Source organism: Micropterus salmoides, unplaced genomic scaffold, assembly GCF_014851395.1.
Source record: "Micropterus salmoides isolate LMB-PRFRI ecotype aquatic unplaced genomic scaffold, ASM1485139v1 Ms_hic_scaffold_5, whole genome shotgun sequence".
Taxonomy (NCBI): domain Eukaryota; kingdom Metazoa; phylum Chordata; class Actinopteri; order Centrarchiformes; family Centrarchidae; genus Micropterus; species Micropterus salmoides.
The window spans coordinates 37010008-37027796 of NW_024044237.1; the positions used below are offsets into that span (position 1 = coordinate 37010008).

General features: G+C 47.8%; 1 protein-coding gene across 2 annotated transcripts in view; it reads left to right on the forward strand.

The window, feature by feature from the left end:
• maml1 (mastermind-like transcriptional coactivator 1) overlaps positions 1–17741 on the forward strand; it is a 32501-nt gene extending 14760 nt beyond the window's left edge. For both annotated transcript variants that reach the window (XM_038699099.1, XM_038699100.1), the window contains exons 3-6: positions 581–1951; positions 8546–8791; positions 12545–12674; positions 13694–17741. In XM_038699099.1, the coding sequence (XP_038555027.1) occupies positions 581–1951; positions 8546–8791; positions 12545–12674; positions 13694–14745 (2799 nt within the window). In that variant the 3' untranslated portion in view covers positions 14746–17741. The remainder of the gene's footprint in view (positions 1–580; positions 1952–8545; positions 8792–12544; positions 12675–13693) is intronic.
• Positions 17742–17789: the final 48 nt, after the last annotated feature.

Consider the following 17789-nt stretch of genomic DNA (forward strand, 5'->3'; position numbering starts at 1 on the left):
CGCTATCAACTTATATATTATTTATTTTTCTGCTATCAACGCAATTTGACCGCAGGACAAAGGACCGGTTCTGGCCCGCTGGCCGCCTATTGTCGACCACTGCTGTAGTTCATAAACCCAATTTTTCCCAAATATGGTTTCTGTCATTTCAGGTTGTTCTCACGATGCTGAAGTTTGTTCAAGGGTTCCTTTTTCTGAGGTTTGAATTAGTTATTTTGAAACGGGGGGGGGGTTTCACATCCTGAGCGACAGCTGAGCCCTGCGCCGATTGGTATATTCGGGATACTTTGGCTTCATTTTTGTACAGTGGAAGGATGCGGTGACGCGCCGGCCATCTTTATATACAGTCTGACTAACAAGACATTGGAGGGCCTGGAGAAAAATTTGTGGTCACGAACTGAAATGAAGAAAATAAGCAGCCATGTAATTGATGATGAAAATAATTGTTAGTCGCAGCCCTTAAACAGTTTCAGGAATCACAAAATAATTACGATAATAAACCCAATTTAAAAGATTTCCAAAGTTGTATGTTTGTGTTCTGGCTTTTATTAATCCTCTACGGCTCTGTTTGGTCCTCCAGCTGCAGGAGACGGTGAAGAGGAAGTTGGAGAGCGCTGGTTCTCCGCTGGGCAGAGATCAAATCAACGGCTTCAGCGACGGTTTCCCCCCCAACAAGAAGGCCTGCCTGGACAACGGCACCACCAACGGCTCCCCGCGGGACTCCAAGCTGGGGATCACCGACTCGCTGAACTCTAACGGGAATCACGGGCCAGCGGGGGAGTCGACGGACGGCGGCAGGGAGCCGGGTTCGGACTTCCGTCGGAAGGAGATGAAGCAGGAGCCCGATGACATCCTGCCCATCATGCCGCCGTCAGGAGGAGGCAACAACAGCCTGTTCCCGGACCTCAACCTGAACGAGCAGGAGTGGACGGAGCTGATGGAGGAGCTGAACTGTTCTGTGGATTATGAGGACATCCAGGACATTCTCAATGACGGCTTCGAGGACCGCAAAGACCCTCTGGAGCTGGCAGCGACTCAAGGTGGCGCCGGGGCGGTGGGAGGAGGGGCAGCGGGTGGTGGGGGAAGCCAGTCCTCCCAGGGTCTGCTTCCTCCAGATCTGGTCAGCGTGAAGACGGAGTTCTCGCCGGCCTCGGTGGCTTTCGAGCGGGACTCTCTCACTGGCTCCCCCCATGTCAGGTCCACCTCCTCGGGGCCGCCTCCTCACCCCACCAGCTCCCCTGTCGCATCCTCCTCCACGTCTTCCCCAGCTATTCCCCCGTCCCAGCAGGCTCCACCCCCCCGGCAGCTTCAGCCTCCCACCAACCACCTTCTTCCTCCGGGACCACCGGTGCCCAAAGACCTGTCCCCCGCCCAGCAGCTCCAGCAGCTGGCCGCCCAGCAGCAGAGAGCCCAGCACCTCCACGGCCAGCTGCAGCACAAACAGCCACAGCCGGGGGCCAAGTTCCACAACCAGGGGCCCCATTCCCACCCCCCGCCTTGGCCACAGATGGCCAACACCTCTCAGAGCCCGCTAGGGGCCGCATTTGGTATGGACAAGCCCACAAGCCCCTCTCTGTACCCACAGGACTTCAACCCCAACGCACAGAAGCAGCGGCTGATGCCCGGTCAGCCCAACAAAGGATCTCCCAAGGCCGTGGCCAGCAGCTACATGCCGGGGCCCGCTGCACACCCCAACATGCTGGGTCATCCCACTTCAGGGCCGCCTCTCAGCCACCCGCCGGCGCCGGGGGCTCACGCCTCGGCCGCCTTGCCGAACTACAACAACACCCAACCTCTGACGCACTTTGAGGCGGGGCCCGGACCGCCGCGGCCCCCCAACACCCAGAGCCAGAACAAGGCGGCCCTGCTGACGCTGCTCAGGCAGCAGCAGAAAAACAGAACAGAAAACAGAAACAGCATGAACTTCCGCCAGCACATAGCGCACACACAGGTAAGGAACACGCTGCAGCACCACACATACCTGTTACCGCCTCGCTCAGCAGCACCCGGGCGCCGCTTAACTTCTCTTTAATCCTTCTTGTAATCTCACTGCTGTTTATCTAGAGAAACCTCTCTGAGCAGCGCATTCCTGTTGGCGTGAAACAGGAAACCTTCAAATGTTCCCGCCACAGAAACGCGTTCATCCACAAATCTACTAGCCGCGTGACGGTTTCCTTCCGGCTGAAATTATAACAAGACTCCATATAAAAGTTATTTAATTGCGTTCACTTACAATAACATTTACATTTAAGCACAGAGGTTAAATCTTTAACTTTGATGAAATATTTAATTAGCTTTAATTTTCACATGCACACTGTGCGAGCACGGTAACACTCGCTAACGCTTGGCTAGCAAAGGACATAAATGTGACAGGATAAGAGCGGCGTTAAATCTTTGAAGAACAGTGCGTAATGTGTGTGTAGCGAGGGCGTGGGTTGGGGTTGGGCCGATGGCTGACAGATGGTCAATGGTTGAGCAGGCACCGTGATTGTAAAACCCGGACACCTAAGTTAAACACACCGGCCTGCGCCGCCTCTCTCTGTCTGCTCCACTTTCTCCATCCGCAGTGCGTTTTATAAAGTCGCCTCAAAGACTCAGAATTCGCCTTTTCCGCGAGTGATCACATAAGACGACCACTAATCCCCCCCGAGAGAGCCGAGAGCGGGCGGCAGAAAGTGACCACGGAGCAGCTGAGGTTGGTAAAGTAAATTAAGGATGCAAACTGGTCCTTCTGAGCTCATGAGGAGACGTTTCTGTTCCATTTTAATCGAATCCTGAGGCGCCTAGAGAGTCCCGCCCCATAATCCAGTGTTTCTTATTTCATCTAAAACATCATGTTACTGGCTGAGATAACATGTAGATTATGTTGTACTCTGCAGGAATAATTTATTTATTTATATACAGCACAAAAGTTATCTCATTGCACTTTTCATATAGGTTAGACCGAACTCTCTATTAATATAATATCACAGAGTGATAATCATTTTCTTTGTTTTAATTATTAATGAATGGTATCGGTCGTATATTAACCCGTATCATCGACCACTAGCTCTGTAAAGTGACACATTGCATCTGCGGTGCCTTTGTAATGTTTTAATGATCTGTACATTTGAAAGGTGTTAGGAGGTAAAGCCTGAAATCAACTTTTTTTATCCATGTTCTACACAAAATAGTGAAACAAAATAAATATGATAAAGAAACACAGAAAACAGAAACAGATAAACAAAACAATCTTTCTCTGTGTGAGTTACATCTTTTGTATCTTTGGAATGTTTTTGAACATTTTCCTAAACTTACAACACTGATCTTTCTTTTAGCTCATCATTACAACTATTCCATGATGTATTGAAAATATTTATGTAATGTAGCGGTAATGTAGCGTTAGGGTAGCGGTAATGTAGCGTTAGTGTAGCGTAATGTAGCGGTAATGTAGCGTTAGTGTAGCGTAATGTAGCGGTAATGTAGCGTTAGTGTAGCGGTAATGTAGCGTTAGTGTAGCGGTAATGTAGCGGTAATGTAGCGTTAGTGTAGCGTAATGTAGCGTTAATGTAGCGTTAGGGTAGCGGTAATGTAGCGTTAGGGTAGCGGTAATGTAGCGTTAGGGTAGCGGTAATGTAGCGTTAGGGTAGCGGTAATGTAGCGTTAGGGTAGCGTAATGTAGCGGTAATGTAGCGTTAGGGTAGCGGTAATGTAGCATCCGCATTAACACTGACTGCAACAATAACAACTGTACAAGCTGATCAGAGTTCCTGCTCTGCTTTCATAACCAGGCCGGCTGCACATTCCTGCGCACAGAGACGCGCGTTACAGGGACGCACGCGCACAGAGACGCACACGCACAGAGACGCGCACGCACAGAGACGCGCACGCACAGAGACGCGCACGCACAGAGACATAGAGAGACACAGAGACGCGCACAGAGACACGCACAGAGACATAGAGAGACACAGAGACGCGCACAGAGACACGCACAGAGACATAGAGAGACACAGAGACACGCACATAGACACACAGAGACACACACAGAGACACACACAGACACACAGAGACACACACAGAGACACACACAGAGACACACACAGAGACACACACAGACGCAGAGACACACACAGACACACACAGACGCAGAGACACACACAGACACACACAGACACACACAGACGCACACAGACGCACACAGACACACACAGACGCAGAGACACACACAGAGACACACACAGGTCTGCAGATTTTCTGAATTCTTACTACATAGAAGATATGACTATATTGGGGATAATAATAATTTTTAAATGGTGGGTCTTCAGAAGGTATCTAATAAATCAAGCCAACCCCCCCCCACACACACACACACGCACACACAGCTGTAGTGAGCTGATGAAGCCTGAACAATGGCGGTCTGTGCCAGCAGCAGAGTTTCCTGCTGGCTGACTCCACACTTTCAGAAAACTCTCTGTACCAAAAGAAAGAAAAAGACATTTAGCTTTATGTTAATTTAACACTCTCGCTTCAGTGTAGGAAGACAGGACACATGGAGGGACGGGGAGGGGGCACTTTACCGACAGTCTGCTGTAACCTGCTGGTCCGACCACGAGACAGCTCCCCCCCCCACACACACACACACACACTTGTTTTTAATGGTTAAATCCTTGTTGGATACTTTTCATTGCAGCATGTCTGCACTACACAAACCCAGAATAATGCACATGTTCTGCAAACAGTTATTATTTCTCTATTCACTTTAATATTCTTCTGTAACTTGCATTGTCTATTCCATATTTATATATTTCTACATTTACTTATGTAAACTCTGTTTGTCCTCATCACCAAAACAAATGACTCCTATATGTAAAACACTACTTGGCAATAAAGCTCCCTCTGATTCTGAAACTGAGCAGATCACGTTGGAGCTCATCGATGTTGAACAGCAGCTACTTTTAGGGAAATTACTAAAAGGCAGAAATGAGAGAAGGCGTCGGAGGAGACGGTGTGTACGACCCCTGAACCAGTTGAGGCAGAAGAAGGAGAACAAGCCGGAAAGATGCAGGAGGAAATGCGATGCTGCCAAACCGACCAATCACAGTTCTTCCGTTCAGCGAGATTCATACTTCTGCGTCGGGTCTACGCCGTACGCTACGCACATATCCATGCATTTACATTGTGCGTCAGTGTCGCCGTCATTCTGCCATTACACCACCAAACGGTAGTCGGCAGTAGCGCCACAGCGTCCACTGTGTAGACTTTTAACTTCCGGTTTAGCGCTCCACTAACGGGAATGGAGGCTCGGAGGCTACCCAGCCGACCAATCACAGTTCTCGTGGTCTGCGTCGCCTCGACATGTAGTTATATTTTTGGGAAGATGCACGTCAGGCTACTGGGTAGATTTGATGCCGAAGATTAAATCCTGCCGGACACCAGACCAGACGATAATGAGGATGAGCTGCAACTAACGATTACTTTCGTTATCGACCAATCTGTGGATACTTTAGTCAATTAATCGTTTAGTTGTTTGGTCCTTGTCAGAAAAAGGTGAAAAATGTAAATCACCGTTTCCCAAAGCCCAAGACGACCCAAAGATAGTCAGTTTACTGTCAGAGGAGGAAAGAAACCAGAAAATATTCACATTTAAGAAGCTGAAATCAAAGAATTTAAACAATTTTTAATTAAATAATTACTTAAAACTATTAATCGATTATCAGGCGATTAATTAGATAGTTGACATCTAATCGATTGACTAATCGTTGCAGCTTTAGTCATCTTTATGTGCCGGAGCAATAAGAAGAGAAAAGTGCAGCCGTACAGGTTGATGCACTTTGACCTGAAGAGACCAGAAAAGGATAAACATTTAGTTTTACAGTCAGATCCTTTTAAATATAAATAAATTTAATGAAGCTGAAGTGGCAGTCTACACGCTTTCATGAGAAGCCGTTGCGCTGAAGAAAATGTGATGTGGTATTTAAACACGACACAGCAGTAAAGTCAGTGAAGGTGGAAGTTGAGGACCGATGGCGCTATACTGGCAGCCTCAGTTTGACCTGAGGGTGGCGCTAAAGCAAAAGGTCCTGAGGTCATTCAGCTGTGAAGGATGAGGAATGAGATCTATCATACTGTCCTGGCTGTTGGAGTGTTTCTGTGTACGCGTTGTGTGCTGATGGTGGTGATTAAATTAATCGGGGGTCAGTCTCTGGGTCAAACTGGCCTGAAGCTATCTGTGCTGGTTTCAGCCCAACAGGTGCAGAGAAAGACCAGTACGGAGCAGTTTGAGTGGAGGTGCAGTCGGGCTGCGAGGCCTTTTGTTCGGCCCGGGCCCCACGCTTTAACGTCCCCTGACTGTGTGTCGGTGAAGCAGCTGGTTGCTAAGCCTCGCGGGCGGGCGGGCGGGCGGGCGGGGGGGGGTGACAAAGCAGCCTTTCATATTCCCTCTGTGTATTTAAATATAGCTGCTCCTGCCTGTAGCTTCCCTCCAGGCAGACGCTCTGTTCCTGCTGCACTTTACCATCATCGAGACACAACAAACCCAACGTTTTTGTCCCGCTAGGCCTCCGTACTGTATTACGTTAGTTACTGAGTACATTCACTCAGGTGCAGTACTTGTGTTAGGCCAGGCCAAAAAACATTTCATATCATTCGATATCCATAATGATCAGAATAAAATATCAAATCATTATTTCTTTCAGGTTTAAAGGCAGATTTTTGTTAATTGTGGTTTTAAACTTCTCTTCATGGTCAGAACAAACACTTGATGCCAAACAGCGGATCGCTTCACAAATCAGAGGCAGAACATTCAGAACTATTCTAAGAAAATCTCTTTTCAACAAAGGAAAATTAAGTACATTTTTTTTTTCTGTCTGTTTTCCTCAACAAAAAAGAAAAGTTAAGTTCTGATTCATTTGATTCAGATTAATAAAAACAAACATTTTTATTATATTATTATATATATCACGATAACGTTTTACATTTAGCTGACACTTTTTATCCAAAGCGACTTACAATTGCGGTACATGTCAGAGGTCGCACGCCTCTGGAGCAACGAGGGGTTAAGTGTCTTGCTCAGGGACACGCTGGTGGACGGGTCACAGTGGGGATTGAACACCAAAGGCATGTGTCTTATCCGCTGCGCCGTCACCACCCAATTATTGTTGTTTCATTGCCCAGCCCTACAACTAACTAATTTCTATATTTTATCTTTCAAATTTTTATTTTATTATCTCGATTCATCTATAATAAGTTTGGTCTGTAAAATGTCTGAGAAGAGATTAAAATAAACAGATAACACAAACTATGGGCTGATGTTAATAAAAGGTTTTTTATTTATAGGGATACTGTGCGATTCTGCCAAACAAACATTCCCCTCACTGCTCCTTCGGAAGCTCCTCCCCCCACACTCATGAACGCACATTGCCATGGTAACCAGTCCTACTCTGCCGAAGTATAGCAGAATCCGCAGCGTCTGCTGTCCGAGAGCAAGTTGGCCTCAACAACGGGGCTTGTTTCAGCAGCACTGTAGACAACAAGCCTGTACTGAAGCCTAAATCTAAGACACGGAGTCGAGTTTATTTATCGTAGCAACTTCAGTAGTTACAATTAGTGAACAAACATCATCAAACAAACGACGTTTCAGCCCTAAAACACAACAGAGTAAAAAAACGAGCGCGTTATTTGAAGTAGTTAGTACAAAAATACAGAGACTGAAAAGCATCGGTTTTCATTCCTTTCTAATCTGGTAGATTTATCCAGCACTGAAACACAGGTCTTCCCCTCGCCTGGTCTTGTCTCACAGGTCCTCAGTCCTTTGCCTCTGTAGCTGTTTCTCAGCCGTCTTCACAGCTAAAGTCCCGTAATGAGTCCAGCATGTTCAACATACCACTGTTTGTTTACAGTCTCTCCCCCACTGCTTCCGGCGCGCCACCGCCGCCTGCTGCCGACCCAGGAGGAAATATTCGCTGAATTTAACAAAAAGTGTATTGGATAAGAATCGCGAAGTTTCCATTTAACTTGATTTGTTGCAGATTCTGAGAGTTTAATTGGTTCGTCGATTTTTCTTTCTGCACCGCAGCATCTGTCTTATTGTTATGATTTCATTATCCCCAATATCTGACACAATAATAAATAAATTAATAATTGTATTGCGCCATGATTAAAACATTGCATTTAACGCTCTTTCTGATATTTAAAAGATTAAATGTTGTAACCAAACAATTTAAAATACAATAATAAGTCATTTGAGTGAGAATCAATAAAATAATGTGTTGTCTTTTTGGAAAATACAAAGTCCTGGAATATCCTTAAATTTTATTCTGCTCTTTGGGAGGTTTGGAAAATAGAAATATGGAGAGTGTGTCTTTTCTAAATATTACTTTTTAAATTAGTAAGAAGGACCAGTTTTGACTGGGTTTTGGAAAGTCTTGGAGTTGTTTGTGTCCGTGCTGGGAACCCTGATGTTTGGATGAATGCACTCTGGTTTCTGTGTTTTTATCTACGTAGAACGTCTCTCTCCAGGTGCTGCTCCCACCTCACAGCTGCATCTTCTTCTTTGTGTTTCTCTCAGGACCAGAACACCTACTCCGCTCCTCCTCCCCACGGCCCGGGCCCCGCCAACACCATGGCGTCTGCGCCCGGTAGCAACGCCATGACGGCCCAGCCGGGGGCAAACGCCATGGCGGGTAACCACGCTAACGCGGCGTACCTGAGCCAGGCGGCGGTGGCGGCGGCGCTGAAACAGCAGCATCAGCAGCAGATCCTGGAGCAGCAGAAGCAGCAGTACATGCAGAGACAGCAGCTCATGGCTGAACAGGTACACGCGTTTGGCGTCCGAACACGGCTGACACGCTGGTGATTCTTCCACCTGTAATCCACCGGGTCGCCAGCTCTCTTCTGCGTCACGTCCGGGCTACTTATCTGGGCAGAAACAGGAGAGAGAGAGTTGTGATAGATGGATAGATATTTATTAGTCCTTTCAGAAATTCATTCATGCAGCAAACATCAGACGGCTGCTGGCTGCAGGTTACACCAAGGTGCAGCTCCCCGACACCCCGAGATTCACTTTTATTATCTCGGTGTTTGTTAGGAAATCCGATACTAGTAGGCACAAATGACCTGCGGACCCGGTTGGTTTGGAGGGATGGCGCCCTGTACCGTCTGCCTGATGGTCACAGCTCATACTCGCCAAATACAAAACAATCGCCTGCCCCTTCTCACCAGTTGGGACTTGCAGGTCGACGTGATGCTACTTTGCTGTTCTCCGGCGATCTTATTGGACATGTTAACTGTCTTATGCAGTTTAGGGGTGGTGATGGAACAGTGGATAAGACACATGCCTTTGGTGTGAGAGAGCCGGGTTCAAATGTGTCCCGGAGGCGTGCGACCTCTGACATAAATAGCAATTGTAAGTCACTTTGGATAAAAGCGTCAGCTAAATGAATAAATGTAAATATTTAGAATTCACTGGCCATGCAAAATACCAGGCGATGGAACAAAAAGTTCTCTCTGTCCACATTAAAGAGTCTCAGTTTAAGCATCAAATATAGATGCTGCTACCCTCAACAACATCTGTATTAAAATTCCTTGACAGATTTGCATCAATTATTGTTCCTAAGTATTTATATTCATCTACCATTTCAATACTTTCTCCATCCGTAGTAAGTAAAATGATGTGAAAAGTCAATCAAAGAAATGTGCAGTTTGAACGTAACGGCACATTAAAAGGAAGAAATGGATTCTACAAAGAAGTCGCCGTCTCTCTTGCTCATTAGTCCAGTAACATGAATCCATAGATACCAAATGAATCCGTCATGAGGTTTGAGCCTGTTTTTGGTGGTGAACAGCAGAGGTCGCTGTTTGTTTACAGATGTCGTCTCGCAGCTTTGAGCTGTCTGATGTGTAACAGTGTTCTCTCTCACATCACGCCTCGTCATGGCTTCAAGCTTTAGACTGACTTCAGGCGCTGTGCTCAGGCCACATCCTCAGCAGGTTATGTTCCAGATGCAGGCGTGCAGACCTTTCAGTGAATCTCGCCTTTTTGAAACTAAAATTGGTCACCTATTTTAAGCCAACCAATGAAAGGGCTTTGAGAGAGGTTTATTTGCACTTATTATATATTATAAGTAAGAAGAAACAAACTACTGATTATAAAATGACCACAAACTTCTTGTCACAGTTTCTTTTTGGCTAAATTTTCCATTCTGTCCCTGTGAACATGACAAAAGAGGAGGGAAGACTGAATCATTACGCAGGGATATTATGAGAAAAGTTGATCTACAGGAGAAAGCAAAGCGGGGTGAGAGCCTTACTGCAGGAGTTTGTTATATTTTTAGATTTTGTCACCTGCCACCTGAATTTTGTGTTTCCCTTTAAATCAATAAAACACTTTCATCATAAATTGATGTAGGAAAGGCAGAACAGGTGTTTGATGCTCAAACACGGGGCGGGAGGAGTAGTCGAGTCTTGGATGCATCGCGATGCGGACGTGGAAGGTTATGAATCCATTAACAAAATTCTAAAAATCGATCATTTAAAAGTTAATTTATAACGGAATGTTGACGGAAACGCAAAAGGCGGAACTCGCGGAAGTGCGGCGCCCGGACCGTCTGTGGCGTGCACATCAGAGAGACCAGCAGTGTTCCCCTGTATTCAGCACACCACCGCTGCAGAATGAGTAACCCCCCCACTAAAAGGTCACGCAGTCATTAATATCAATGCGCAAGTAATGATTGTAACTCGCACGGTGACGCCCGGCACCTCTCTGTATATCTCGTGTGTGAGGCCGAGCGAATGAGAGAGAGCGAGCGGCAGAACATGACGGTGAAAGTTAGCGGAGAAAAACATTAGCAGTGAGTTTCTGTCTGGTAGTAAACGTGCAGCGTAGATCACTGTGTCCGTTTCCCCAGCTGCTGGAAAAGTCCAGGCTGTTAGCGCGAGCTAACCTGTCCCTGTACACGGGCCTGCTCTCCGGCCCCCACACCAGACACGGAGCCTTCAGCCCCCAGCCCATATTAATTATCTGCTGTATGTCATTACAAGCTAACCTACTAGTCAAGGGTTAAGTGAGCTAAGTGTATCTTCACAGCTCTAATCTGAGCCCTGATGTGAAGCCCTTGCGTGTCGGCGTCTTTCTCTTGTCGCAGTAGGCGAATGCACGTTATCTCTACAACATGTCCGCTTTAGAACTGACCCCTCTTACGCTGTGCCAAGTAGTTTCTTGGATTGTCAAGTTTCTACGAGACTCTACAGCGCCGCAGGAAGGATTTCACTGCAGGACGACTCCTTCCTCTCCAAAGAGAAGACCTCTAAATTACTCAAGCTCAGCTATTATAATCAGGTTGAGTTTTTAAGCTGTATGCTTGCCCTTGCTTAAGTTTGCAATAAAATATATAATTGCAGCATTTAAAGTACAAGAAGTAGACACAGGTAGTAAGTAGTAAGTAAGTACGTAGTAGTTCTGTAGCCAGATGTTCCTTGATGTACTTTTTTAAAGCTGGGTCTCCGACATGGCCAGCGTTGTGTTGGACAGATGTTCATATGAGGGGGGGGGGGATGTGCTGCGCGATTACGCTACGGCGCTGATCTGCAATCAAATAAGATTTTAAATGGGCCTGGTAAAATAAAAACTAAAATGGCGGTCAGCGTTGGTATTGTGGCGGGCCGCCACAGAACATACAGGAAACGCTGCCTTTCCTGTGTCGCTGCTGCGGTCTGTGTAACTGGGACCAGGGCGCTCGGTGGGCGTGTCTGGCACCGGCCGGCTGCCGCCGCTAACTCTGCAGGCGCTTGTGGAGCTTCTCAACCCCGAAAACGTTTGAGCACATTTTTCATTAAACTTCAGTAAAACTGCCAATATTCAAATTCTACACAGCTGATTTCTCGTCTCAGAATCGCTCAAAAGCGTATTTAGTGATTAAATAGCGTACAAAACGATTCTTTCCGCTTCTCGCATGAATTCTTCTTCTTCGTGAGTAGTTTTACCCTGAAGCAGTCATGGCAGACAGCGGGAGCGATGCTGCCCCCAGCACTTCCTGTTGTGCTGCTATCGCTCCTTTAAACGGCATTTATGTAACGATGCGCCGACAATGAAACGCCAACGAATTTTTATAGTCGACGACGTCTGTTACGTAATCGTTGCAGCCCTGCTGCTGACCGATCGGCTGTCTTGACACCGCCGTCCGTCTGATCTGTGGATGGTGCAGTATCATCCTACAGAGGCCTTGTAGGCTGCAAGTTATGCCTACTGACCTCTTTTGAAATGTGTTTTTATTTCACACAGCCTGCCGCAGCCGTTAAAGTCAGTGGGATTCATCTGAATATTATGAGCATATAGTTTGGTTGAGTTAGTTTATGGTAACTTCAGACCGCATTTGTTTGTTGTATCATCGACACCGGTCACCTGTGGGCGCAGGAAACGTGGAGTTTTCAGCGATTGTGTCTGAGACCTTAACTTCTGGTTCAGGATCAGTTTAGTTACCAGCCGTGATGTTTACTTTTTGATTTTGCACCTTCCGACTCTCCAGCAGTCAGTTTTAACGCTGCGCTGCGGTCTGTCCTTTCTGTGCAGGAGAAGCAGCGGCAGCAGGACCAGCAGCTGCAGAGACACCTGACCCGACCTCCCCCGCAGTACCAGGACCAGCCGGGACAACCGGCCAATCAGAACGCTTTCCCACAGCAGCCAGTCAACCAGTTTACAGGTAGGAACTTTAACAGCCAGTGCGAAGGATATCAGGGGTCGGAGGTCAAAAGAAACAGGTTAAATTAAATCGCTGTATGTGCAGTTTTTTTTTCTGAATATTAATCTGAGAATCGAGGATTTATTTTGTAGCTTATTAATCCATCATGAAGTCAGTTCTGCTCATTGCTCAGATGTTTTAAGGACAAAAACCTCAGTACAGACGATGTAGAAACAAACATCTCATCGTCATATCACACAACTTACTCCAGACTAAAACCTCCAATGAAATCAGGTTTTTGAGGGAGGAGGAGGACGAGGAGGAGGGAGGGAAATTCTCCTTTCTTTGCAATTTAGGTTTTAAAGATTCAGGGTTTTAATTTGTGTTCAACTTGAGGAAAATAAATATTTTCTCTGCTTTGATGCAACAGAAATTATAATACGGATCCAATAAAACAAACCACCACAAAAACACCACTTCATTTTCAGGCTGCCCCGTAAACTCGGCCACAACAGCAGCTGCTTATTTGTCACTTTTATCAGAGATCAGCTTCAGGACAAACATTGCTCTGTCTGCGGGAAATGTGTAAATGACGTTCGCCGCTGATTTGACTGGTAAATAACTGCACAGCTCACCAGAACGGTTCAGTCCGTTTGTCCCGGCAGCAGCTCTGATGTCAAACACTCTGCTGCTCCGTTAAACCGTCGTGCAGCGTAATCATTAACGGCTTCCGGTCCTGCTGGATAAATTAGAACTTAGCCGCCACTTCAGAAAACAGTTTGACAGATGAGTGGGAGCTGCTGTACGAGGCGCTGCTCATCATTCTGTCTGCACGCGTCGGAGCTTTAATTACTTGTTTTGAAGACGTGAGATCAGTGTCGTGTTGCAGCGTCGCTCCGTTGGTCCAACTTTGAGATTCAGGGAAACAGAAAGATGATTATTTGAGAAAGTGATTGGCAGATTTATGGCTAATTAAATGAATCGTTTGCCGGTTTTGTGATGCTGCAGTTTACAAACTCTGGTTTTTCTTTTCTTCACAGCGTCTTCTCAGCCAATGAGCAGCGTCGGCTCCATGGGCGGCCCCGCCCCCGGACCCCAGCGTATGTTCCCTCAGAACCAAGGTATGATGGGTATGAACATGGGTCAGAGCGGCGGGCCGGCAGGTGGCGTAGCTCCGTCCACGTCGACGAGTCAGGCCGACATCAGTCTGTCGTCCTGCGGGGGCGGAGGAGGCGTGGCCGGGGTGGACGTCCAGCAGGTGCTCTACAACAACATGAACATTCACGCCAATCACCCGTCCCACCCGCCCCAGCAGGCCGGCCTGCAGCGCCAGCCTCTGGGCCCCATGAGCGCCGCCTATAGGCAGAACCTTCTGGCTCAGCAGCATCTGAAGGTGCAGCCCAACGCCGCCATGATGAAGCAGCAGCAGCAGCTGGCCGCCGCCGCCGCCGCCCGCATGCCGGGCTCCATGCAGAATAGTCTGGGAGCCGGCCTGCCCGGCTCCATGCCCGGCAGCATGCAGGGCGCCCAGAGCGCCGCCTGGCAGCAGCAGCTGGCCAACCAGCCGTCCTCCAGCAACGCCGGCCTCCCGCCCAACGCCTTCAACAACCCCCCCAACGCTTTCCACATGCAACAGCATCCTCGCATTCCCAAGATGCCGCCTGCCGCTGCACCCTTCGGTGCGAACCCCGGCGGGCGTCCCATGGGAGGGCTGAACCCCGGGCAGCAGATGATGCAAGCAAACATGGCAGCCGCCCAGCAGAGGGCGCCGCCCAACCCTCAAGGCCTCGGCCAGCCGATGGCCAATCAGCAGCAGACTCAACAACAACAGGCCACTCAAAACCAGACTGTCCTCCCCGACCTGGCGGCGTTCGGACAGCCGCAGGGCAACGGCCGCCAGGCACTGCAGTGTAACCAAGGATACCAGGTGAGCAGGACTGCCAGCCAGCAGCAGCAGCAGGTGTCGTTTGGATACAACGTGGCGTCGGGGAGCTTCGCCGGCGAGAGCGAGCTGGTGGACTCCCTGCTGAAGGGCCAGAGCGCCCAGGAGTGGATGGCCGACCTGGACGAACTGCTCGCCAGCCACCACTAGTTAGACGCACCCGTCTGCAGCGGCAGCACCTGGACCCTGCTGAGCTGCGAGGCCGCACTGCTGTACCTGCGAGGACGGCTCGCCGATGATTTCTTTTGCAGACCGACGCCGTTCTGATCTGTAGAAAGAGATCCAGGCAGGAGGTCGGTGCGTCAGCCACCCAGCCGGTGAAGTGAACTGACGTCCAGCCAGCTCTGAGCTCGCCGGCCGGGAAAGTAATGAAGGTTGTCTGTAAACGTTGTTTATTGATCGCTCTGAGGACGTGATGCGACTGGATCACAGTCTCATTTTGTCAGATATTTATTAACCGGCTGCCAAACACGGAAGTGAAAAGTCCGCGTGCTGAGAGTTCCCGAGGTCCACGTCGGCTCGCTCGACCGCACCTCTCGCTGAAAGACACTCGGGGCGGCTGGAGGTTTAAAATCCGAAAGCTGATGAACCGAGTCCAACTTTCACAGATGAGCTGAGAACGGATGTTTCACCACCAAGCTTCATTCAAAAATTTAGCAATTTAACGACGAGTCGCTCGTTTGCAAAATCTCACACGTGGTAGAACAGCAGGAGTCTAAATTATTCCGGACCAGTAATTCAAGTGAAACCTCACATGTTTATATTGACAGGAAGCTCCTTATCGCAGCGACCCGGGTCGTCCCCTCCCTCATTTCCTGTTCTGTCTGAAATAACGCTGCCATCCTCAAACAACCGCAGATATTTAGAAATACAGGCTCCTGTAAACGCTGCAGGAACATTGATGGTTTCTGTCACAACCTCAAACTGCACCAGCAGAAGGTTTTACTACTTTTATTTTTTATCCAGTTATTGTAGTTTGCAGGTGTTCTTTTTATTTTACGGGTTAGATTTCCACCTGTTCTGCCACGAGTGTGCGTTTGTAACCGAGCGAGGCGCCCGGGGCTTCGACTGCAGACCGACGTTGAGTCTGTGACTCACTGCGGTGTTTGTTGACTGGAGACTGAACGGAGGAGTCGTATTAAGACTACTACTACTGAACCACTGTACCTGCACCCCCCCACCCACGCGCACACACAGCGCCACCTAGAGACCGCCAGCGTCGCTCAGGCTGCAGCTTCAAACACTTTTAGAACTAGAGTTTCTTCAGCAGAAATGAAGCGAATCCACTGGAGGTTAAAATCTACTTGGCTTTTACTACAAATCACAAATACTTTAAATTACTGCATCCCATCCATCCGCCTTCATCCGCTGTCCCGGGGTCGGAGCGTCCCGTCATGTTTCCAAACGTGTTTTATTACACTTCAGTGTAAAAAGCAGCTCGCCCGTTGCACACGTGTGATCTTTTTGTCTTGGTTTTACTTTACTACGTTACTGTGCTGAAATTCAAAGCAGACGTGATGGAGGAGACAAACTCAAAACAAGTTTACAAGTTGATTTTCATACTGTAGGGAAATATCTGGAAACAGGCGCTGCTGGGAAAACAAAGATTTAAATATCTAAAACACACACGGCGGCTTTTGTTTAGGGAAATGACCTGCAGCAATGTAAAGTGATTTTTATTTGTAGTCGCGGCCTGTGTGGCGGGTTCACGTCGCGTGAAGCGTGTGCAGGATGTGCTGCTGGCTCTTTGACTCTTTAGATGAACAGCAAGAGGGTTGAAGTTGCTCCGGAGCACCAGGAGAGTTATTCTCCCGTTCTGTGATTCCTTCAGGTGACAAATCAAGTTAATCAGAGAAAATTTGTGGCTGTCGGTCAACTACACATTTCTTATTGTACCGCGTGGAACAGTGCAACCTTAACGTGTTCCCTTTTAAACCTGAAGTTTCCCAGAAACAGGAGGCGCTGTAGATCCCATTCAGACCTGTGTGTGCGCGCAGAGGTCAAACCTTGACCTCCTGGCGTGAGTTTTGAAGTGTGCGAGCATCACGAGAAGTAGGAGCAACAGGTGAAGCTGCAGCTCCGGTGAGCCGACGCGCTCGTGTTTTCAAGGTTTCCCCTCAACATTTCAACGTTTTTACTCGACTGTAGATTTAATGTAAATGCAGAGCAGCGACAGGAAGCGATGAAAGAATCCTGCAGTTTTTCTCCCTGAATAAAGCCTCCCAGGCAGCGGACCTCCTTCAGCCAAAAACTGAATGCTTAGAGGGTCCGGTACCAGTGAAGAGCAGGCAGCCATGTTTATGCTGTTACTGGATGTTTGCACAGGCAGACGTGTTCACTGCACGCGTTCAGTCCTACTTTTGGGCTTCTGTTTTACAGACCCTTGCTGATAGAGGGGGGGTAAGAGTGGAACTGTGCCTGGGAGTCTGAATTCAGGCAATAATGTCCCAAGAGCTGTGAAGCATCGAGTCCTGTGAGGTTTTCTTAAATCTTTCACCCTGCAGGTGTTTCACTCAGAATTCTGCATCTTACGATGGTAAAAAAACAAATTCACATGAAGTATGAAAGTATGAAACTGGTTCTCAGAGACAAAGAACTTCTGACTTTTGTTCGCAGTTAGAAAATGTTTTAACGTTTGAGCTCCCACATTTCAAAATGTTGCCGTGTTTCCTGACGCGCCGGCAGACGTTCAGGTCGGACTGATGAACTTAACGTGGAGTCTGGACGCAGCTCAGAGTCCTCGTTGTGTAAAGTGTTCCTCGCCTGCTGCCTGGTCTGTCTCTCTGTTTTAAGTTGGAGCTGCGAGCCGGTCGTTCTATCTGCTGTACTGTTTCGTGTGACTTTTTGTTGTGTATTTTATTATTTGTAACGTTATTACTGCTAAACGATGGCTTGGGATCCGAACGGCTGCCGACCTGCGTCGGATCTTCCGGAGTCGTTTCCTCGGTGTAACTGTTGTGAACAGGATCTCTGTGTGTGTAAATATCTATAAATATATTTTTTTGTATGTATGCCTTTCCTAAAGATCTGGAGAAGATAGATGTTATTTTTATATATTGCAGCGGAGGTTTTGTAAGTATTTTATACTTTTGATATGGTTCTCTGTAAAACAAGAGTATTATGTAAATATAGTTCTTTAGAAACAAGTTTTGTTCTCCGTGTGTTTCTGTGTGTGTGTGTGTGTGTCAGGAGGA